The 16,905-nt window shown below is 33.2% G+C and overlaps 1 protein-coding gene across 1 annotated transcript in view; it reads left to right on the plus strand.

The window, feature by feature from the left end:
• CFAP47 (cilia and flagella associated protein 47) overlaps window positions 1-16,905 on the plus strand; it is a 443,615-nt gene that overhangs the window by 412,347 nt on the left and 14,363 nt on the right. The window contains exons 60-62 of the mRNA XM_032286197.1: window positions 1,167-1,319; window positions 8,066-8,237; window positions 13,927-14,088. Coding sequence (XP_032142088.1) covers window positions 1,167-1,319; window positions 8,066-8,237; window positions 13,927-14,088 — 487 coding nt within the window. The remainder of the gene's footprint in view (window positions 1-1,166; window positions 1,320-8,065; window positions 8,238-13,926; window positions 14,089-16,905) is intronic.

Consider the following 16,905-nt stretch of genomic DNA (forward strand, 5'->3'; position numbering starts at 1 on the left):
AATAAAATTTGAATTTATTATAGTATTTTATATTACAAATATAAGTATTGTGAAGACACATACACCTGAGGACATCATCTAATTTTGTAGTTTGTGTGAATATATTATTATTGATGCCACAGAATCATAGCATTATACATTCCACAAATTTTTTTATATTATGATTCTACTTTTTCCCCTATATTCAGTGTGTATTTGACTTGATAATAGTATAGCATTTTATATGTTTGGGAGAAATAATATTCTTATTTATGTAGACTCCAGTACACATGGTTATAGACCTAATGTCAAAATAATACATTGCTATTCCTCCTTTATATAATTGGTGGTTGTAAATAGAAAGACTATTTTGATTTCTTATAGCATTGCTGACAAATTTTTCATCACTTGATATAAAAAATTGTAATTTGATACATATATAAAATATATTTATATATACATATTTAATGCTATACATTACATTAATATGTAATCACATTTAAGTTGAATTTTAAATCGTTGTGACATTTTTATGTGTTATATATTATATATTATATATATTATATATTATTTTTATGTGTTTAAAAGGTGACATTTATAAACTTAAAAGTGAATCAAAGATAATTTTAAATATTTTATTTAATTTAAATATGAATTTCAGGGTACATGTAAAAACATAAATCTAAAAGGAAATCTTTGAAAATATTGCAAAATAAGTGTTACAGAACTTATTTTTAAAAATTATTTGAAGACATTTCCTATAGTATTGTTGTAAAAGTAGAGTTTAGTATTATCACAATGAACATATACTTCCAAGGGGGGAAAACGTCATGCATTTACAATTGCCCCTTTACAATTGTATTCATATAACTACATCAGCTCCTGAATCAAATTTTTACTTCCTAATATAATGTTCTATAATCTAGTATATATCTTACAGATCTATTTTCCTCTGCTATTTTTACATAGTGTTTAAAGTCATATTTTCTTCCCAAATGTTAATTGGGAAGAAATGTTAATTCCCAAATATTGCATGAATGTGTGTATGTGTATGTGGCCAGATACAATGAAAAGTCAAAGTATACCAAAGGAAGCTTTATTTTTATGACATAGTTCATTTTCTTCTATCTCAAGAATGATCATATCACCTACACATCAAATTAACTGGAAATATTTCTCTCCTGTAGTTGTCATAAAATGTCAGACCAGAAAACGGGTAGAAGAGATAGTGGAAATCGTACTGACTGCTGGTTTTTTCGGATATACTCCTACTCCAGAAATGAAAGAATTTTTAGTAATTCCAAAAAGAAAATCATTTAATTTTGGTGAGGATATCAATGGTAAGAAAACTACAGTAGATTGAAAAAATGAAAAGAAGCACTTAGTTTCCATGAATTGCAGGTTGCTGATTGTGCAGTTACATGATGATCCGTGTCCATTTACTTTTCATTTATAACATTCACATAATGCTTAAGGGATATTCAGTTGTTATGTGTGTTGTTTTCACGTAACTCAAAAGTAACAGTTATAGTTATCACTAGATTTATAAGATGTAGATTGTGATTCCATCAATAGAGAGAAAAGAAAAAACTGTAGTAACTGTAATTTCCACTTCCCCTCAACTTTAATTTTTTTCTTTTACTGTTTCTTTCTGATTTAAGAAATATGATAATGCCATAAAATGCAGCTTTAAATTTAGAAACAGAACCTTGAGTAAATTATTTTCTTATTTAAAGAAATAGAAAATAAACATAAATTAGATATAATATCCCAATAAAGTTTGTATAATAATAATGCTCCATATATTTACTGTATATTCCAGATTTATATATAAGAATTTACTATCTCAGTTTAAAAAATCAAAATAATTTAAAATAGGTTATCTGATTCTTCAAATATGTGATGTCTTGAAATAAATATATGAAACTGAGTGATATCAGCAATAAGGGAAAGTCGAGTGTTCTGGACCCTCCATACACCCACAAACACACCAGTTCAGCAATAATTCCCTTTGTAAGACAACAGAAACTAATTGGAAGTTTCTTGCATTTCAGGAGAAACCAGACCTACCAAAGCCTTTAGAGAGATTTAGGACACCCTCTTGCCAGAGACCCTGTGTTTGGCAAAGGGGCTTCTCATGACACATTGGTCTTGGCAATTATTCCATGGATATAACACCAAAAGCATAGCAAAAAAAAAAAAAAAGGAGGACTACATTAAACTCAAAAGCTTCCTTACAACAAAGGAAACAATCAACAGGGTAAAAAGATAACGTGGAATAGGAGAAAATATTTGCAACCCATATATCTGATAAGTGGTTAATCTCTAAAATATATCACGAGCTCTTACAACTCAATCCTTTTTTAAAAATAAAATCCTAAGAACCCAATTTTTAAAATAAGCAAAAGACTTGAATAGACATATTTCCAGAAAACGTATATGAATGGTGAACAACTATACGAAAAAAAAAGTTCAGTATCACTAATTAGGGAAATACAAATCAAAACCACAACAAGAAATTTGAACTTCTGCACATTGTTGGTAGAAATGCAAAATGGTTCATTAACTATGAAAAACAGTCTAATAGTATGGAGCCTCTTCAAAAATTTAAAAACAGAATTTTCATACATTATCTAGCAATCCTTTTTCTAGGCATTTATTTAAAAAAATTAAAATGGGGAGTTCCAAGAGACGTCTGTATTCCAGTGTTCATTGTAACATTATTAACAATAGCCAAGACACAAAAACAGCCTATATTTATGCCCACAGATGAATGGATTAAAAAAATGTAGCATATACTACCCTGAAATAATATTCAGCCTTAAAAAGGAGGAAATTCTATAATATGCAATATCATGGATGAACCTAAATTAAATAAGTCAGTCACAGAAAGACAAAACTACATGATACCACTTAAAATGATAAATTTAAAATAATAAGTGGAAATTAAAGCACTGTACTGGGTGGCATGGACTCTGATAAAATTTCAGAGTGATAATTAATCACACACTTGCCTTCTCTCACCTGAGTTTAAAACTAGGGTGGGGAGCTGGGGAGAGATAGCAAGGGGAGAAATGCCAGATGTAGGTGATGGGGAGGAAGGCAGCAAATCACACTGCCACGTGTGTACCTATGCAACAATTTTTCATGTTCTTCACATGTACCCCAAAACCTAAAATGCGATAAAATAAATAAATGGGGGAAAAAAAAGAAAAAAAAAAACTGAGAGGCAGATATAAAAATAAAGCATATGGAGATCAAAGTGTTAGCTTTATTAATTATACAAATGAATTAGAAAATGACTTGAAACTTTAGATAAATTTGGGCTTATTAATACCTTCCACCAAAATTGAGTGCATTCATGCCAAACTAGCCAGTTGTGAACTCCTTGCAGGAGCAACTTACACATGAGGGAGTAGAAGAAAGTGTGAATCCTGGAATCAAGACATTGGGGAAGAAAGAGAAGGGTATGCTCACTTGCTCATGTTCCATTGCTTCACTCATTCACTGATCAGATATGTTGCTTTTCCACCGTGGCAAGTCATGATGAAGGAGGCAGATTGAAGCCGAGATATTTTACTCCTATACTTTTTCTATTCTTGTGCGTGAATAGGCCTCTTTATTTAAGCCTGCTAAGTAGGAGATAAGAATTTCCATTATCTTCATCATAGAATATCTCTGAGTCACATTAAACTATCAAGCTTCATTAAATGAAAATATGAGGACCCCTGTTCTCTCTTCATCCTTACTCATCACACATATCTTTAAGTTAACTGGGATTGCTTTCATATCTTTATCTTTCAGCAACAATCTAGTAAGCATCTTTTCTGCCAGATATTACGCCCAGCTCCAGAGACATTAAAATTAACAGGACACATACTCTGTTGTCAAGGTGTTCAAAAATATTTATTCAAAATGATAAAATCTATGCACCTGTACTATTTAAATCAATTGGTATTGTCCTATTGGAATATTATTATTCTTGGATTTTTAGACTGTGTTTTGCAATGTCACTTCTATAAGATTACAAATTATTCTCTGTGGGCAAGATTTCTCTTATAAGTGTATTTCTTCTTCCTAAGTAACTCCTGGTCCATGCATTCTTTGTAATTCTCTGTGGATTAGTTCAGTGACTCTCGGGGCTTTCTATCTGAAAGTAGTTTTAGTGATAACCACACGTAAGTGTCATTCCCCTTAATTTTATTTCCCTATTGTTCTATAGCTCAAGGCTGTTTTCCTTTGATTAATCTGTTGTTTTTTTGTGTATGTGATGTTTTGATTTATGTGTCATATGTGTCTCATTTCATCCCAGGCCAGTCATCTTCCTGTGTTGTATTTGCCTATTGTTTATAAACTCCGATGACAGGTTTGGCCTTTAATCACAAACAGCTCCTGAGAAACCCATCATTGGTTCTCCTGTGACCTCATATTGACCTCCTGTCCTTGATTCTTTGCTCTGCTTCTCTTCACTTTGTTTTTTCTGATCAACTTACTTCATCCAGCCTTTTGTACTGCTTACCCTAATAGGATTACCCTTGGAAGGACTGCCAACCTTATCCAGTGTGTCCAATACAGCGGTCATATTTATGTTCCACATGTCACCAGCATTTACCAGTTGACCAAGTTGAAGTACTTTCTACTCTTGGCTTTCATGACTAACGTTATTAATTTATTATCTCAGTGGTTACCCCTTCTTTTTTTTAATTGTACTTTAGACTCTGGGGTACATCCCACAGGCTTGTTGCATAGGTATATGCACGCCAAGGTGGTTTGCAGTCTCCATTCCCCCATCGCCTACATCAGGCATTTCTCCCAGTGTTTTCCTTCCCCAGCCTCCCTGCCACCTACTGTCCCTCCCCTAGACCCCCACTCCCCAACCTACCCCAGTGTGTGACGTTCCCCTCCCTGTGCCCACGTGTTCTCATTGTTAACATTCACCTGTGAGTGAGAACGCACAGTGTTTGGTTTTCTGTTCTTGTGTCAGTTTGCTGAGAATGATGGTTTCCAGTTTCATCCATGTCCCTACAAAGGACATGAACTCGTTGTTTTTTATGGCTGCGTAGTATTCCATAGTATATATGTGCTACATTTTCTTTGTCCATTTGTTTTCTTTTCTTTCTCTGACCTAACTTTTTGAGTGCCCTAGGGCTCTGCTCTGAGAGGCACCACATTCCTATGCACAGATTATGTCCTGCACACTTCCCAGACAGTGATGCTAATGGTGCTTCTTCAGCAATTTTGTGCCATATGACAAGCCTGCTATCTTAAGTTGTAAGGTCTTAAGTCAGACTGCTTCAGTTCTTTAGAGTTTGAAATTGGATGCTAATCACTAATTGTCTCCCGTTATTCTTAGAAGTCCCACATCTTCACCACACCCTGCATTGCCTCACTCTTTTCTATTTTGCCTGCTTCATTTCTTGATAAGCTCTTCTCACCCCCTATGCTCTGCTCGCATATGTTTTTTTCTCATATCGGCCCATGTTTTCGCCATGAACAATTCCTGCAATATGAGTAACTCCTGAAGGCTGCTTTGATGAGTAAAGGAGATTTCTCCCTCTCTACATCCAGCTAAACTTTACTCATCCTTCAGTTTTGTGTGTTGATCTCTTCCTCTGGAATCCTTGGCAGTGATGTTCCCAGGACCTATGGTCTCATGGGATCCTCTGCTTCTCAGTGGTACCAGTTATCAGAGTAATAATTTAAAAACTAGTTGTGGCATTAGCAGTTACTGTCAGTTTCTTCCTCTTGATCATAGACTCCATGAGGACAAGAATTAGATGTTTCATGTCAATGAAAGCCTTTGTTTAATAGTTGCTGAATGAATAAAGAAATGAAAATATAAATAATGATAATAAAAACATGTTTTTAATGTATGTTTAAGTGTTGTCTGTGGAAACAAAATTATTTGCCCTTTATTCATTAATTTAGCCATAGCTAGAAAGTTTCCCTGAGGTAAAATCTATAGGTCTTCATCAGCAGTTCATGAAAATATTTACAGAAGGAGAGACAACTGACGATAGAGGTGCATTGAGAAGGCAAGCATGAAAATTATTTTATATCATAATATAGAAGTCTATTTTGAGCTGATAAGAACTTAACTTCAATCACATACAAAAACACTTTTACTCCCCCCTAAACATACTTTATATTATTGATATTAAAACTCATTTTTATTGTATATTCATTAACAAATTTTTTGTGGCTATAGTTATTCTAAATACTTTTAACATTTTTACTAAGATTAAAACTTATTTGTGCACCACTATTACATTATCACATTATTCTGCATTTGTATATATATTTACCTTTGCCAGTGAGGTTTATACTTTTATAAATTTTTATATTGCTTCTGAACACCCTTTCATTTCAGCTTGAAAAACTCCCTGTTAGTACTTTTTGTAAGTCAGGTCTAGTAGTGACAAACTCCTTCAGCTTTTGCTCATTTAAGGGTTTCTATCTCTTCATTTTAAAGGACAATTTTGTCAAGTGTAGTATTCTTGGTTACCCTTTTGTTTTCTTTTAGCACTTTGAATGTGTCGTCTCACTGTTTACTGTCCTGCAATGCTTCTGTTGAGAAATCCACTGATAGTGTAATAATAATTCCTTTGTATGTGATGAGTCAGTTTTCTCCTGCTGTTTTCAAAGTTCTATTTTTTTCTTCGACCCTTTTTGGCTACTCTATAGTCAGAAAAGGGACATCCCATAAGCAGTGTGGCTCAGAGTAGCCTACCTTTGACTTTCGACCATTTAATTATAAGGTGTCTTGGTGTAGGCCTGGTGCCTGGAACTGTAGGCAGATCTGGGGCCATGACTGGGGACACATCTGGCACCTGTGTCTACAAGGACAAGGCTTGGAACCAAGGTCCATGAGCGCAGTCCTAGTGCAAGGGTACATGACAGAGTTTGCTGCTCCCTTTACTCTTCCCTTCCCCTGTTTAAGAACTCCTGGGCTAAGGAGATGTCTTATCATTGGGCTGAGAGGGTTGAATTCGGGATTAACACAGCTGTAGCCCCTGTCGATTCATGATTCTCTGACCTCTCTTTCAAGTTCCATATGCAACAAACTTCTTGATTTGTGAGTTGGGCTCCTTATATGTAACTGGAGAGTAAGTTTAATACATGTTTGTACCTCTCATCTACATACTAGTTTTGGATTTAAGATGTTTTTCATGTGCAGTGAACAAAACACTACTACTACTTTCCTTTGGTAACCTACTCATTAAGAAAATATGTGTTGGGCTGGGCACAGTGGCTCATGCCTATAATCCCAGCATTTTGGGAGGCCGAGGTGGGCAGATCACCTGAGGTTGGGAGTTCAAGACCAGTGTGACCAACATGGATAAACTCCATCTCTACTAAAAATACAAAATTAGCCGGGCGTGGTAGTGCATGCCTGTAATCCCAGCTACTTGGGAGGCTGAGGCAGGAGAATCGCTTGAACCCAGGAGGTGGAGGTTGAGGTGAACCGAGATTGTGTCATTGCACTCCAGCCTGGGCAACAAGAACAAAAACTGCATCTCAAAAAAAATGAAAAAATAAAAATAAAATATTTGTTTATCATATTGTCTTTATACTCCATTGCTAAAACATGAGGGACAGTTTTTGGTAATCCAAGTATACCAGAAATTGAAAATCCTGCTCTAATAGTTTGAAATGTTATTTCTATATTACTTAAACTTAATTCAAAGCAAAATTTAAACCACTTTTTTTTTTGTAAGTCTATTGGTTTTTAATATACTTATTATATAGAGCAAATGTCATTATTTTCATTTCGTAGTTAACGATTATTAATTTCCATGTGGTCTTTCTTGTTTTATAGACCTGAATTATAAAGATTTAAAAGTGATGAGAATTGTCTTCTATGTTTATTTTTATATGCATTCATTTATTTATTGACTTTTTAACAAAAATATACTATCATTATATTCTTGATAATGCACTAGACTTTATAGACACAAAAATAAATAATATATACCTCCTCCCTTCCTCTAAATACCTGTGCATTATTAGTCTTGACAGGTAATTGATATTAAATCTATGCATATTTAATTAAATTGAAATATATTTTAATCTTGATTTTTCCTAGCCATTTCTAGAAGACGTCAATTTCAGTATGAAATTGAATATGAATCTGAAGCTATGAAGAATAAGTTGGAACCCTGTATAGCTTTATATTTGATTAAAAAATCTTATGATACTATGACTGAAAGTATAATATTGATCTTCAATCTGATATTCTCACCAAATATGCCATTAAGGTAAGTCTACTTTCCTCTTTTTTATTTAAACAATATTATTAGTCTTTTAAATGTATTAATGTTGATTTTTTGATTTTTCAATATTTGAATTACAGTACTTGTTTGATATTATTGAGAGAAATATTTTGAGCTAGTTTACATCTATCTCCAAAAAATATTATCATGAGAAAAATGTAGTCTAAATAGTTGGAAATCTAAGATATCCCTCAAGAATTATGATCTCCCTAAGGTCATTAGTAGATCAGATTAATGAAAGAGAGTAGTCTATTTTGTAAAATCTTTTTAAAAAAGCTGACTTAGTGTTGTGCAATAGCAACATGATATTTCTTGATGTTGCTTATTAGAACCAGTTCAAATGATGCAAATTGCCTAAGCTATGTTTTACATTGCAGCTGCTTTCATTACATTTTACTACTCGATACATAACATTACATATTCCTTAGTAAGGTATAAATGAATCTGTGGGAAGGGTGGCCTTTAGATGTCTGTCCTCTGGGAAACTTCATCCAGTGTCATTATGTTTGCTTTTTGGATACCTGCTACATAGCATCTGCAAAAACTATGTGATATTTCACTCTGAAATAGGTCTTTATTTGTGCCTGAATGCAGAGATACTGATGAGCACCTGATATGCACAAAGTACAGCCTGGCAATGAAAAAACAATTGAAAATATTATTTGTGTTTTTAATGATTTCTTTTTTTTTTCTCTCAACTTTTATTTTAGATACAGGTATTGCATCTGTAGGATTTTTACATGGGTATATTGCACTCAGGCAGGGAACATAGTACCTAATAGGTAACTTTTTAACCTATCCCCTTCCCAAGTAGTAGTTTGAAGTGTCTGTTGTTCCCATGTTTATGGCCACAGGTGCTGAATGTTTAGTTCTTTTTTATTAGTGAGAACATGCAGTGTCTGGTTTTCTATACCTGCCTTAATTTGCTTAGAGTTATTGCTTCCAGCCCCGACCATGGAAAGAGGACATAGGTGCATGCAAAGGACGTGGTTTCATTCTTTTTGATGGCTGCATGTTATTCCATTGTGTATCAATCCACCAGTGATGGCCACACAGGTTAATTCCATGTTTTTGCTATTGTGAATATAATGTGGCAATAAACATATGAGTACATGTGGATTTTTGGTATAATGATCTATTTTTCTTTGGGTATATACACAGTAGTGGGATTGCTAAGTCAATTTCTAAAGTTCAGCCTTGTATTTGATGTAGTCATATGTGTAAAGTGGCGATGAATATGTAGTCTGATAACTAAAACATACAGGGTCATCTTAAGGAAGCCATAATGAAATCAAGCTATAAGAAGAAAGTATATCATACACATTGACATTTTCCATTTTTTGTATTTTATTTTTCATAGTTTTATATATTCGTTTGTTAATTTTTTTTCACATTTTGCTTCATATTGTATTAATGCAATGATGCAGAAATTACAGCAACACTAGAAAGGGAACAATGTTATTATTTGTGAATATGGGCAGAGCCAATGTGAATTTGTACTCATTAAAAATTTTGTGGATTTAGAACATCTTGGTGAATATTTGGGAAACTAATTTAGGGCAACATTTTTTGATGATTGATAAATTTCTGTGAGATAAATTTCACAGTGTGTTGTTCTGATATGGTATAGCAATGCTATTTTGTGCATATGTACATATATTCATTTACTATGATTCCTTCTTTTATATATGCAATCATGTATCACTTGAAGACAAAGATATGTTCTGAGAAATGCATCCTTAGGTGATTCCATCATTGTGCACACATCATAGAGTGTATTTACACAAACCTAGATGGTGTAGCCTACTGCACACCTAGGCTATATGGCATAACCTATTGCTTCTAGGCTACAAACATACACAAGATGTTACTATACTGAATAATGAAGACAACTGTAACACAATGGTAAATATTTGTGTACCTAAACACAGAAAAGGTACAGTAAACATACTGTATGATAATCATATGGAAAACCATTGTACGTACAGTTCGTCGTCGACCAAAATGTCAATGCAAGAGAAACAATTAAATGAGAAAAATCAAAATTACACCAATAGCATTAAGCTATGAAAATTAAAAGGAAAATAATTATACTATGCTTTACCTAGATTAGTGAATTAGTATTCAATTCAATTCTTCTCTTTTTTTGTGGGCAAGTTTAAAAAGAACTTTTTTTATGTTTTGGTAAAAAGAAAATATATCATGTTTCCAACAGTGAATACTAGGTAATTTTGACATTCATCTTTTCACAGAATATAGTGTTATGCATAATAAAAATAATAAACAATTTGCTAAGTTATAATTTTACAAAAGAAAGGCAGGAAAATTATTCCTATGGGCCTTTTTCCAATAAAAATCAAGGGCCCAATACAAAAACATATGAGAACAATGGTTAATATTGTAATGAATCAATCTGATGATCCTAATTTAACATGTCTAGACATTTTTCTAAATAAAGAAATAATAGCTATCATTTGTCTTATAGTATCTTCAGAAATACAAATTACCTTAGCTTGACATTTTCCTAGAACTTTTTACCTTCTCAAGAGCTGAACAGAATGAGAAACAAAGTTCTATTTCGGAGTTTGTTGGCAACTTGAAATACGAAATATCACACATATACATTTTTATGAATCTGTGTATTGGTTATAAAATGGTTCACTGTGTCATCCCTGAAATTGTGTGGTCTTGCCCTAGTGGGTCCCACATTTTGAGTCGGCAGCTTCTCATTAACTCAAAGAAGTGGTTTGTAGAATGGAATTATTCAGTATTATTCATTTGAATCTGTATATTAATTTATCAAAAATCATTTAACATCTACAAAAAAGACAAAATCTCTGCACTTTAGGAGTATATCATCTAGTGAGAGAGATAGATAACAGAAATAAATGAATAAGCAAGCAAGCAAAATTTAGATTGTCCTAAGAAATAAATAAATAGGGGAAATAGAGAACTATACAGGATGCATATCAGATAAAGTGGATAGGTAGTCTTCCACGAAATGATGTCTAAGCAAAGACCTTACAGATGAAAAAAGTTGGAAAGAGCATTTGAGCCAGAGAAAATAATAAATGCAGAAGTCATAAGACAGGAAGTGGTTAGCACAAACAATGAATAGTAAGAAGGCCAATCTTTTTCTAATGGAGTGAGCAAAGGAGGAAATAAGTTTGGAGAATTTTGCTGGGATTTGTTCACATAGGTCCATGATAATATGAGTTGGTCTTTTATTTTAGAAACAGTAGAAAACTATTGAAGATTAAATATTTGGAGAACTAGTTTAGGACAACTTGTGCACTTGATTCATCAAATTTTGTAAGTGTAAGTGATACCTGATGTAACTTAACAATTGTATTTTGCGCATATATGTGCATATTTATTTACTTCTGCCATTCCTTGTTCCAAATTAATTTGGAATGGTTTACTGCAAGACAGATAGTTAAATAAAAAAAAAAAAAGAAAGAAAAAGAAAAGAAAACAATGGCTCTAAATTGTGGAAATCTTGTAAGATGCTAACAGGAGAAGTGGAGAAACCAGTTCTTGAAATAATGGTCTTGAAATAGCGGTAAGAGAGTAATATAGTTTCATTTACAAAGACAGGAGAATGTGAAAGAGGTATAGGCTTAAAATGTATATTTGGATGCGTTAAGATTGTGTATTAGTCATCATTAACTAAATTATACTGCATAGTATTCCATTGTTTCTATGCAACACACTTCATTTTAGCAGCACCTTATTGAAAGAACATTTTAAAATTTTGATCCCAATTTTTTTGATAGTATAATGCAATAATGAATATCTTTGTATACATCACTTCTTGAAATTTTAGAGGCATTTCTCCAGAGGAAAGTACCGATAGTGAAACTCCTAATTTATTGAGTGAAACTTTCTTTTCTTTTTAAAAAAAATTTGTTTTAGGTTCAGGGGTACATGTGCAGGTTTGTTATATAAGTAAATTCGTGTCAATGGGAGTTTGCTGTACAGATTATTTCTTTACCTGTGTATGAAGACTAGCACCCAATAGTTACTCATTCTGCTCCTCTTCGTCCTTCCAACCTCCTCTCTCAGGTGGGCCCCAGTGTCTATTGTTCCTTTCTTTTTGTCCATGTGTTCTCATCATTTAGCTCCCACTTATAAGTGAGAACATGTGGTATTTTGTTTCTTGGTTTTCCCCATGTTAGTTTGCCAAGGATAATGGCCTCCAGCTGTATCCATGTGTCTGAAAAAGACATAATCTTTTTATTTTATTTTATTATTATTTTTTTTGAGACAGAGTCTCACTCTGTCGCCCAGGCTGGAGTGCAGTAGGGCAATCTCAGCTCACTAAATCTCCGCCTCCCAGATTCCAGCTATTCTCCTGCCTCAGCCTCCCAAGTAGCTGGGATTATAGGTACCTGCCACTACACCCGGCTAATTATTTTTATTTTTAGTAGAGACAGGGTTTCACCATCTTGGCCAGGCTGGTCTTAAACTCCTGACCTCCTGATCCACCCACCTCTGTCTCCCAAAGTGCTGGGATTACAGGTGTGAGCCACCGCATACAGCCATAATCTCTTTTTTTTAATGGATGCATGGTATTTTGTGGTGTAGATGCACCACATTTTCTTTATTCAGTCTTCCTTTGATGGGCATTTAAGTTATTCTATGTCTTTGCTATTGTGAATAGTGCTGGAATGAACACACAAGTACATGTGTCTTTATGATAGAATGATTTTATATTACTTTTGGTTTATATCTAGTAATGGGATTACTGTGTCCAGTGGTAGTTCTGTTGAGAAATTGCCACACTGCTTTGTACAAATTTGGTAAGATATTATCCAGTTGCTCACAAAATCGTTGAGTAATTTTGTAGTCCTACCTAAGAAGAATAAGAGTTCCCAGAACTGTTCTTTCTGTCACTTTTAAGTAAGAGGTTTGAGATTCCTTTTCTAATCCTGACTTATGATATTGAAACCACACTGTTAGATGTGTGTCATTTCTACCCTAAATAAGCAAACAGATAACCATTCGTCAACTCTGGCTACTGCCCTTTCTCTCCACTCTTTGTCATAGGCAAATGCTTTGGAAGTCTAAAATCTATCTCTACTAACTTTCTTCCTTAATTGCCACTCAATTTTATCTTATTCTGCAAGGTGTATGTGGTCTTTACCAATTGCAATTTAATTTTTTTAAAACTGCCATCTAAGTCAATTATATAGGCTTTGTATGTTTTCACAGAAAATATAGTTTTTCTTTGTGAAGCAAGAGTTGAAAATACTTTCTCATAATGTTTCATTTTTAAAAAGAATCCCCAAATGGAATATCTATTAGTATGAAACATGGGTTCATTTTGCCAAATCTACTCTTACCTTCTTATGCACTATGATATTCTATGCTGGCTACAGAAAATTTGCAGAATTCATTCTGCATATGTTATTGGTTCTTAGAAAATAACTAGAGGGTAGATAAAATGCCCTAAAAATAATTATTTCAAAGGGAGAATGATAATCTATGACCTAGAAATAATTTCTAAAATATAATTAAAAGTCATTTACATTATTTTTAAGAATTAAATGCACTAGTGTTTTCACTGAGACATAAAGTTTGCTTACATTTTTACTTTGATATTACCTTACTATATTTATTCTCTTTACTTGTCTTCATGTGGTATTCTTAAAAATCTCCTTTTATATTTAAGGACTGAAATAACACTGAAAGTAGAGTGCATTACAGAAGGGATCTGGAAGTTTCCTATAAGGATGATCGCTACTGAACCTGATGTGGATGCTATCATTGACATTGAAGGAGTTGGTTTATTTAAGGAATCTGTTTTTGACTTGAGGCTGACAAGTCAGACAAGGTAATATATTAAACAAAAGTGTGTAGCTGTTTTAGTGAATATGCTGAACTTTGGAATGAAATTTAAGATACGAAATTCTGTAGTCCATCTTTCGCTGGTTAAGCCAGTGCAACATTGGTTCTCTGAATCAAAGCTTTATATACTACGTAATTTTTTGTTTAAAAAATGGAAAATAGGGTATACAAAGTGAAGACCAGAAAGGAAAACAAAAGTAGATAATTAAAAATTGAAATACAGGATACTAATAATATTTCCATTTGTTTTCAAAGGATGTTTCAGTGTTTTTCTGCAAATGTCAATTGTGTTAGTACATCAAATGGTTTAACTAAGCAGAAATGATTGGGTAAACCCACATTGATTCCATGTTATGTTTTATTTACTTTCTATCATAGTGGTCTTTGTCATATTTGTGCTAACATAGGCAGTATTACAGTACTTTTACCTATCTCACATGTAAAATATACTTTTACAGCTTTTTGAGGTATAGCATGCATAACATAAAATTCATTCATTGTAAATGTACATTTTAATAATTTTTAATTATAGAATTTGCAATCATTACCACAGTCTAGATATAGAACTTTTCCATTTCCCCCCACATTGCCCTCAAACCCTTTTGTAGTCAACTCTCATACCCTTTACCAGTTTCAGTCAACCACTGATTTGCTTTGTCTCTATAGTCTTGCACTTTCTGATATTTCAAATAAATGAAATTACATAATATGTGTCTTTTGCATGTGATTTCTTACACTATCCTTATCTGAAGTTCAATAGTTTTCATGAATAAGCACCTATTAGCCTTGTATATTTTTCATCTATTTCTCGAGGGCTGAAATGGTTTTTTGTAACAGTTGTCCAGCTTTATCGTGAAAATGAGTGATGAACAGTTAAATGTATAATCACTTGTATTTGGAGCCAGGTTATACAAGTCTTTACAGATAAGATAATCACAAAATTCACTGTCCAAACTTGAACCATCTTGAGAATTAAAAAGGATAGTTAATAATTAGGTTTGGTAACCAGGTAAACTGGAATAGACCTGAGCAAACCAGCACCTAACAGTTACTGTTCTTATAGGCTATGGCAAGATGTTTGCTGTTTATCCAAAGAAGTATAAAAAATCATTAAATCAGCAGAGTGGTATATTTGAAAAAGAACATTTAGCTGAAATGTATAGAAAACTAATGCAAAAAGGGTAAGAGTGAATGGAGGTAGATTAGTTAGTTGGCTAATGCTGTTGTCTGAAGGTTGCTTGAACTTTTTGCAGGGCAAGTTTAGAGGGAAAGTAGACAGGTTGGAGAGGCTTTAAGGAGGTAAAGACAGTTAAATTTAGTGATAGTTTTGGGGATCAGAATGTTCCACTTTGCTAGAGAGTATTCAGTATTAAATCAGAGAAGTACCTGTAATGTAGAAGAAATTGTAACATCGAGTGGATATTAAACTATATGATCTGAAATTTCTCTTACAGTTTGAAAAAATTATATTCTTCTGAAAAAAATTGGTTTCATAGTCAAACAGAATGAAAAATAATTTTTTGCTCAACCACTAAATACCTGTGGGACTTTCAGCTGTATGTTTTTGCTTCTCTGAGCTTCCATTTCCTCATTTTTAAAGTGGAGATAAAATATAACCCATAATGTTGCCATGAGAACAAATAATGCATTGTATATAAATTGTTCGACACAATGCCCAAGAACTTTTAAATGTTTAAGGCTGTTTAAGATAAATTCTCCTACGCTCCCTTGTACCTACTCCTCACTCTCTGCCTCAGGGTAAGAGAACAGCTGCCTTCAGCTATTCTGCATACCCCCTCCTCCACCAAGCTTTGCAGAGCCTTACAACCTTTCAGAAGGCCTGCTCCTTTCTCTATGGTTTCTCCCACCACTCTGACCCATCTCTTACAAAATCCCAAAGATTTTCTTTCATGTTCTCTTTTAAAAATTTTAGAGTTTTATGTTTCAAATTTAAAGCCATTATATATTTTAAGTTAACTGTTGCATATGGCGTGGGGTTTAGGTTGGGGGTTCATCATTTTCCTTAAGGATGTCCAACAACATTTGTTTAAAAGACTATCTTTCCTCCATTGAATTGATTTTGAAACTTTGTCCAAAGTCAAGGTGGATATATTTGTGTCAGTCTAGTTTGGGGTTTTCTATTCTGTTCTCTTTATCCTTTGCTAATAACACCACAGTCAGGTATAGTGATTCCTCTCACTTTATGATTTCCTTTTAAAATTATTTCAGCTCTTCTACTTCCATTACCTCTGTATATATATTATAAAAATAAGCTTATATACATCTACAGAATTCTTATGTTATTGTGAAAGAAATTTATTAAGCTTATAGATCAAATTGCTAACATTTGACATTTTTACTGTGTTACATACACTACTATATATTTTACTAATCCATACCACATATGGTAGATCTCTCAATTTTCTTAGATCTTCTATTTCTTTCATTGGTGTTTTATAATTTTCAGATTATAGACTCTGTGCAAGTTTTGATATATTTTCATGTAGATTGTGTACTTTTAGAGTGATTATAAATGCTATTGTGTTTTCAATTTCAGGCTCCATGTTTGTTGCTAGCATGTAGATGTGCTATTGATATCTGTGTGCTTATTTTGTATCTTCTGAATTTTCTGAACAGTTATTTATTCTATAAGCATTGCTTTTGGATTCCTTGGCATTTTCTATATAGACAATCATGTCTTCCACACAAAGGGATAGTTATATTTCTTCATTTTCAATCTGTATGACTTTTTTTTCCCTTTTATGCCTCATTGCACTGGCTAGGATTTCCAGTACTATGTCGA

Source organism: Sapajus apella, unplaced genomic scaffold (genome assembly GCF_009761245.1).
Source record: "Sapajus apella isolate SASKATOON/1434 unplaced genomic scaffold, GSC_monkey_1.0 scaffold17, whole genome shotgun sequence".
NCBI lineage: Eukaryota > Metazoa > Chordata > Mammalia > Primates > Cebidae > Sapajus > Sapajus apella.